General features: G+C 40.3%; 1 protein-coding gene across 3 annotated transcripts in view; it reads right to left on the bottom strand.

Moving 5' to 3' along the window:
* Nucleotides 1-822: 822 nt before the first annotated feature.
* DOCK8 (dedicator of cytokinesis 8) overlaps nt 823-8,333 on the bottom strand; it is a 75,970-nt gene continuing 68,459 nt past the window's right edge. For all 3 annotated transcript variants that reach the window (XM_026059995.1, XM_026059994.1, XM_026059996.1), the window contains 6 exons: nt 8,017-8,106; nt 7,376-7,612; nt 6,599-6,742; nt 4,955-5,061; nt 3,915-4,082; nt 823-3,199 (listed from right to left, as the gene is read on the bottom strand). In XM_026059995.1, coding sequence (XP_025915780.1) covers nt 3,139-3,199; nt 3,915-4,082; nt 4,955-5,061; nt 6,599-6,742; nt 7,376-7,612; nt 8,017-8,106 — 807 coding nt within the window. In that variant the 3' untranslated portion in view covers nt 823-3,138. The remainder of the gene's footprint in view (nt 3,200-3,914; nt 4,083-4,954; nt 5,062-6,598; nt 6,743-7,375; nt 7,613-8,016; nt 8,107-8,333) is intronic.

Below are 8,333 nucleotides of genomic sequence, written 5' to 3'. Positions count from 1 at the left end.
ACTAAAAGGTTTGCTTTCATTTTTCAAAGTATTCAGATAAGTGGGAAACCTAACACGGAAGTGCTCAACCTCTAGAGGGAGAGGTCGTAAAATCCGCCCCTACTATTTTTTAAGTGACAACACTGCATTTCTCTTCACCTAGCACAAGCGTGGCTATAGCTATTCACCATCACGCCTGTTTGGTCCATAGCCTGTTGAAGCATCAAAAGTGTGATTTCCCACACAGCACAAAAGGTGTGCTCCCGTTAAGGCTGCTGTTCCCCAACCCAAGAAGTGCAGCAGTAGGGCTGCTCATGTTGGATCAGAASTGCCTAGGCACGTAACACCAAGTACTAACCGAAAGCACTCACCTTGACAGTTCAAATGCGTTCAAAACATCCTGACAGGTTAACTCTGTACTTCCAAACGGTACGATACAGAGAATCAAGTACCCTTGGTCTTCTCACAGCCAGCGTGGAGCCCCTACGTGTGTGCCCTCTGCAAACGCTGGCAGGAGCGTGCATGTGTGCTCGCCCCTGATCCAGATCAAGTGTGCCCTGCTGGGTGATCAGGCTGTGTATAGGCTTGATGATCTACAGTCATTGAGCTTCCGACCTGCCATTTTTCACAGCTACCAAATGAAGACAGTTTGCAAAAGGAAGCAAGTCATTGTCTGTGAAATACCATGGTGATAGAGACAAGAGTTTACCCCCCCAAAATACCCTAACCCCTCCAGATCCTCGATTTACTGCTGAATGATTCTACATGGAAGCTCCTACTGAAGCTTTGTTTCCAGCTGGATTCTACCGAGCTACAAGGTACAACACAACAGTACTGCTGAACTTCCTGTGAAATAGTCACTTTATTGCAAATTATCATAAGACTGAGAATTTACATTTCACATAGCTCAACTCTTGACAGAAATGTACAAACCACGATTCATTTGTGGAAAAGACAATACGTGCTACAAACTGAGGGCTAGACTGATCAGCTGAGGGGTTGGTCAGCCCGTAAAATGTGAGTGAAGGGTCTTTCAGTATGTAGATTGTCCGGAGTATTGTTCCAATTCAAGGAGACCCATTTGCACAGGACACCACAATATGAAACACTTAGCCGGTATACTGGCACACCTGTAGGCTTTTTTTTTTTTTTTTTGATCTGTTTACCTGAGGTTTCTGTTATTTAGCTGTAAAGAATAAGCATCTTATAAACAATGAGACTGGACTATCGCGTTAATGGGTGACAATATTCTTCTGACCTTCTCCCAGAACATTCTCCCAGAACAGTATTGTTAAAAACAATACATAAAGGGCCAGGTTTTGACAGGCACAGATTTAAAAGCTGCAGGGCTTTGGGAAATTAATCATCTTTTAAGTTAAAACTGTTTCAAAGCAGCTTTATAAGAAAAGCCACTCCATGAAGGTATCCTCTGCTGTAAGCTTTCTATACCTTTGCTTGTGGACTTTGGATGCTTTCACTGCAAAATCATACAGTACTTAGTCCTGATTCTTGCATTTAGGAAGACTATGAATGAGAAGGGGAATATTTTCTTACACTCCAAGAGCTGTTTTTTTAATAYAGCTGTGTAAGTATAGAGTTTATTTAACATATTCCACATCTCTTCTTGTTTGATCATCTTTGTGGATCTTCCTCATACCGCTTTCAAAATCTGACTAGCTCGGATGTCAACAGAAGTGCTGGGAAAATTCCTACTGCCAAATGGTAAGGTTGCGGATGGCCACAAAAGTCAAAATGTTTCCACTAAAAGCAGCAGCCTCAATCTCCCTTACACTTACAAAGAGACCATGCATTTTAGAATTTGGAATTTCACAGTAATTTCCTATAATAATGTACAAAGGAGACAGTTTCACTCTTTCATTTAATTTTATTATCATTATTATTTTTGCCAAATGGGGTTGGTTACGTTAACTATCACTGAATCATCAATTCCAAACATTAAAAAGGTAGAGGAAGGAAGCACTATGGAGAGACTCTTTCACGGAACTACGTTTCAAAACATAAATATTATGTAGGCAGTGTGATCACAACGCAAATTTTGGCTTTGTCATGGCCTCACTAAATGACTTATGAAGCATTAATATCCTCCTCTGTCTCTCTTTCTCTGTCAACACCTTCATCTGCAAAATGATAATAATGATATGTCCTTACTTTAGAGAAGTGCTATAAAGATTATTTAATAAAATGTTTGCTCAGGTCTCAGAAAATATCAAGCATTAGATATTAAAAATGATGTGCTAATTTCTCTTATGCTACAGTAAAGCCTGAGTGAAGTGCTTTGCATGAAATTCTTGCTGTGTGCTGCTGTAGTAAATTTTGGATTAGGTTATCTACATAAGAGCATTGTATAATAAAAGAATCACTTACAGCTTACCTCCATCCTTCTAAACTATTGTTTGTTAGCTCTGCTAAACATGACACTGATTATTAAGAAATCCAACAGCATGTCAAGTAGTAGTCCATGTATTTACAAAAAAAAAAAAAAAGAAGAAGAAGATCTACAGAAATTACTCATTGCTGTGTCTTACTTTCTGAGCTTTGGTTGAGAAAACTTGTAAGGAACTTTCCATTCAGTTTAAGACCATTCTCCAAAAATGAAAGATGCTGACTGAGGAAATTGCTCTTTCCTAGAGCTTCAACTCAGCAAAGACTGAGCTGGGGCCTAAAAGTCCCTTCCCATGAAGGCAGTACTTAAGCATGTGATTAACTTGCAAAATGTGCTCCAGTGCCAAAAGGACAATGTGTAAATGCTGTCATGGAAAAGGAACGTAAATAGACATCATTCCTCAGCTTCCATTAGACATATTATTTGGATTCACATAACACTTTGGCCAAACCCAACAAAGTTCTGTCTGTTAGYGGTGACTGACCTCATCCAACTGATCATTTCAATGGTCTGAATCTCATCATTATGTGACTATTTTACAGTAAATGAAAAAGCAGCTATAAAACACCCCTCTTCCTTCCCAAGCCCTCATGAGATACAGTTAATATGGAGTTATCCCCTAAGTATTTTTTGCATGCTGGCCAGAAAGCRCACATGCTGTCTCGTGGAGGAGATTCCCAGTTTCATAGATGTCAAATACCCCATCATTTTTGGCCTGCAGCATGAAGCTCTTCATTGGCTGAAGCAGACAACCCTTAGGTGCTCTGTGAAGTCTGGGCCTCATATTTTCTAAAACTTTGGTTACGGAAAGAGTCCCTGCAATGAAAAGGTTCCATAAATACAGTTTGCAAAAAACAAAAACAAAAACAAAAAAAACAAAACAAAAAAAAGACCCAACCCCCCCAAGAAATACCTGCTTTGTGAAAAGCAGCAGCTGACAGGTCATCAATTGAAACATAACATGCTAACATGTTATGTTAGCATATTCTTTCTTTCCTTCTTTCACTCCCACCCCACAYTGGGCACAGTGACTTTGCGAAGAAACAAATATTCATAAGTAAAAAGCATCAATAGTTGTCTGTCTCAGTCACAGGACTAAAACAGATTATGTTATCTGGAAGTGAAAGGATCACTCTGACTTCATACTGGCTCACACCGCACAGTGCCATGCATTCAAAATAAACACATATGTGTTCAATTTCCATTCTGGATTCGAAGGCTGAAGAAATGGCAAGATGCTTCCAATCTCTTTCTATCAGGGTAAAGAGGAAGGTCTCTTCTAAGGATGTATTAAAATGACACCAATACCCTACCTCATGATGGAGCAACTTGAGAAATACAGTTAATACTATGTTCAGCTCCRATGGAAGTCAACAGACTTTTTTCCATCAAATATGAAGTTGGCAGTATATATTCTAGCCTGTTTTTAGCTGTATATCAAAACCTGCTGGTAAAACTGCTTTTCTTCCTTCAGAAAATCGCCTTTTTTTTTTTTGTGGAGGTTCAACAAATAGTCCTGCCCTAGCTGTACCTTGTACTGTGGACTTTCACTACAGGTTTGTACAGCTCTGGGATCTTCCTCTCAATCATGGGTCTAAGGCTCTCCTTCAGCTTCCCATAGTTCTTCCTGAGTTCTTGCTGATACTCCCGCTGGTCAGCCGTAATAAGACGCTTGTTTTTCTCCACTGCTTCACCACACCTAGTCCAAAGGGAAGAAAAAAAAAGTTATCGCATATTATCAACTAGTTCTGTTGAACTCGTTAACTTTATGTTAAATAATCTGAATAGCTAAGAATACAGCTCTTCTGGGCTATGCATTCCTCTGATAACTTATCAGGTCCAAAATGATAAAGAAATAGTAGGAAACCTCCATCTTTTCCAGGTACACAAACTGAGATGACATTTGTGAGATATTAGAAATGCATGAGGGAGCTAATAAAAAAGAAACTTACTRACAGCAGAACACTGAGCTACCTTCCTACTGACTGTAAATAGATGCAGCTAAAATAGCAGCCAGTTGGGACTGTATCCTCTGCATAATGTTCGTATTTATTTAACCCAGACTTATCCTTCAGTAACTGTGCTTCCTTTGGACTAAAGAGATTAGTATCTTGCTATGTGAGTATGCTTGTTAAGACTTACAAGCACATCTCAAAGCAGTCTGTATGTGTCTACTCATACCAAAGTGTCTGCTTGGCAGAGATGGGCAAATATTTTCTTACAGAACCACTATATAAAAAATGTCATTTAATAAAATCAAGACAGTCTGAAAAGCTTGATTTCTGCCAAGTTTCAAAGATTTAAAAAAAGGAAGAGCTTAGTTTCCACATAATTCATTTGTAGTGTTAAAATTCAATTTGTTGGCTTTKTTCCCTCTTGGGATGCAAAGCCCACACAAAAGCATTTGACCGTGAAACACAGATAACAAGTCTGGACCAACTGTCTAAAGCTTGAGACTCCAGGATTCGTGGATCCAGGATAGCTTGCATAATTAATTACACAGTCGTATTATTGTTGTATCATTACTGCCATTATTGATGCAATTCAGCAATTCAATTTTGTTTTACTGACCTCATTATAAACTCTTTGAAGCACAACCTCAGCTTGTTGTGRTGTCGATAAAGTTTGGGGTCCGCTGGGATTTCAGCCAGGAACACTTGGGCTACCTCTAGCGGTCCCTTATAGGAATAACAGTAAAATGTCAGAAAAACACCTCTTCTGCTTATACTGAAAACAGACCACATGTTTAGTTAAGCTGTTTATTATTATTTCATGAGTGGAATTAAAAAACAAAACAAAACACAGTCACCATAACAGGATGTTTTTCACTCCTTTTCCCCCTATTTTTCCTTTGGCAAGCAGAATTTCTGCCCATCATATTTTATCCTCTCCAGCTTATATTTCTCCTCCAACTCCCACAGAGAAGAGAAAGGATAATTTCTGCTCAGCAAAGAAGAAGAGCTGGGATAGCTCTGCTGCCAAATCTGTTTACATGAGAGAAACACAGCTCCTGTGTGCAGTGTTACATGACCCAGCAGAAGTTAGATAAGCCCATAGCAGACAGAGAACACTCTTTCCACAATTTACAACAGTGTGTTACTTCAGTCTGGAGACTTTGGCTGACAAAGAAGCTGGAGAAACAGAGTATACAGTCTTTCAGGAAGAAACTAAGCTCTGTGAGAATGTGGATAATGCCAAGTTTTCCCTCTCACTTTTGTTTTCCTTCTGGGTGTAGTTGAGTTATTTTATTGTCCRTCTTTGTTAGTGGGCATATATGTGTTACTATATCTCAGCTTTCTTTTCAGGCACACAGGTTTTGACTTCATGTATTTTCTTTGGTTTTATGGTGATGCCACAGCAGAGTTATTACTCTTCTCTTTCCCCAAGGATATACCTTAAGTGAATGAAGCAGCTGAGATGGCTAGTGTGTTAGCAGTGGAAAATCCCTGCAYGCATTCACAAGGCTGATGTGGGTATCTGCACTTACGACTAAGACAGCATTTCAGTGAGCACTTTAACCTAAAGAGGCACTCCCACCTTTCTGTATTGCTGGCTGCTAATGCTTGTCCTCACCTCTACCTGACAAAAGTCATTGTACTGCTGCACAGCAGAACAGATGCAGGAACTGAGTTAGTCGAAAACTAAGCCAGCAATTAATTTCTCTTTTTTCCCAGTTAGATCAGTTCTTTGCATAAATGCCTGTCCTACCAGAAGAGTGGGTACTCTGAGGGGTGGGCAGGAACACAGGATACCTTCCTTTGGCAACTAAGTCATGTTGTGACAATTTATATTACTCCTTAGACTATAACCTAAAACCCATACCTCAGCTGAGCTAGGTGAAGCTACAGGGTCTGCAGCCAGTGAAACAAGCTCCCATGAAAAGTATCTAGTAGTTCTTGCATCAGCTGGAGTAGCAGTATCATAGAAACAGAATATCTCAGCATTTTAGCATTTCTGCTTTCAGTCAGGACTTGGAAAGTGCACAGACGCATAAAACAAGGAGGATAAACAATCCATACTCCCCAAATGTCAGAAGTCATATCTAATGGACAGTACACAAGGACTAAATACCAAGGGACAAAGTTTAAATGCACAGTGCAGCTAAATGCGTCTGATTAGACAATCTTTTCCAGTGCAAGAGATGAGCACTGAAAAGAAAGCACAGTGAGGGAAGTATGCAGAAACTCTGTCATCTGGCTGATTCGGATTCCTTACCTGATTTACAGTGGCTCCAACTGAGCCCTGCAAAACCATCTGGAGCATTTTGGCATCTGGTGGCTCTTGGTTGGTGGCTGCAGTTAGTTCTTGTGTTTTTTTCTGCATATCTTCAATAGCAACTTCAATCGGGGTTAAAATAAACTAATCAAAATAGAGGAAGAGATGCCTCATTATCTGAATCACGTGCACAGTCAAGCTGTTCTAAAGCTGGCAATACAACCATCGTTGTCCCATGCCAGAAGCAGGACTTGTGAAAACCAGGAAGAACGTTCAATCAAAATGTCATCCTGGTAGATGCTGAGTCTGATCCAAAACCTTCTGACATCTTTTCATTTGCAGCCATAGGATCTGGATCAGACTCTCTATTTGCATGTTTTCATTATTCTAAGTTACCGACTTCTTGTCTGCAATGGTTTTGCACTTCCTACTGTTATAAAACTTTCTTGTCTCTGCACCAGTTCTGAGCCTGATTTAGTTCTTTGACTGTTCTTTATCAGCTGGAAGTACAGCCATAAATACATCGCCATGCATCCTCCCGCACAGCACTACAACTGGGAGATTAAAAGAAGGATATATATTCTCCATCCTCTCTTTTCCACAGAGAGTACAGATCTTGTATTTGTCTACTCATTCTATGCCATTCCTATTTATGAATGTAACATGTCTGAGAAATTCAGCCTTCTCTTTTCTGCCAAGTATTGAATTTGAAAATCTTCCCATCCAGACACTCCTTCAGCCCCTGACAACTGAGATCTGTTCTCAGAACCCAATTACCTCTTCTTTTTGGATGACATTGATTCTAGTTTTGATGTAGGGGAAAGCGTGCATAGTGGTTAGGATGGTGTTCCTCTTGTATTGCTCGCTCAGCTCTCCCCTAGGACGCCCATCCATGGTGAAAGGTGTAGTGTACATGAACCGGCAGAGGTTGAAATTCTTCTCAAAATAGGTTACCCTGTCTTTCATCTCATATTCATCAAAATAGGGCTCCACAAAAGTAATTTGTATGTATGCCTGAGGAGAGAGGGAAGAATCATTACAGTACTTTACACCCAACAAGGGTAAAAGGAATGGTATACATGAAACATCCCATGGCTAAGCACACAGCTGCAAATCCTTCAGCGCTCCTGTCCCTTTCCAGAGCTGACAAAACTTACCTCTGGGGAAAGAGAGTCCCAGGGTAGAGCCTAAGCCTGGGGATCAGTGCCAGAACAGGGACCAGAGATCAGAGCTTTTATTTTCCTTGCTCTATGACTAGTTATCAAACTAAGCCTTTCACGTAGGCTTGTGAGGAYACCCCTGGACACACAGATACAGCTGAGTTTTTCTTGGTGCCTTAATGTTCAAGTATAACAAAGGTTTTCCTCTCTTCCTTTCTCTTCTGCGATGAAGCACTCAATTCTGTCAGCTTTCCATACCTTGTTGGGATCCAGCTTGCGTTTATCTACAGGAGTAGAGTCTTTAATCACTTCCACAGCATCCTCTCCAAAACACTGTCCATAAAATCCCTGAAAAGGTAATAGAATTATCACAGAGTGGTTTTAGTACTCCTTAATACAATGATAATTATCTGTGTAATAATATCCATGCCTCTAGGAGAAAGAAGTAACTAGGGCAGTTTCTGGGATCTCTACAGTAAGGATGCTTCTTCATGAACCACAGCTGCCAACGGTAAGGCATCATCCTGGCAACGCTCAGTGTGAGCTGCTAAGTAAAAAGCAGAGCTCCAGCTAAA

This window comes from Apteryx rowi, unplaced genomic scaffold (genome assembly GCF_003343035.1).
Source record: "Apteryx rowi isolate R43461 unplaced genomic scaffold, aptRow1 scaffold_163, whole genome shotgun sequence".
Taxonomy (NCBI): Eukaryota; Metazoa; Chordata; class Aves; order Apterygiformes; family Apterygidae; genus Apteryx; species Apteryx rowi.
The sequence above is the reverse complement of the archived record's forward strand: the minus strand, read 5'-3'. Positions and strand labels throughout refer to the sequence as shown.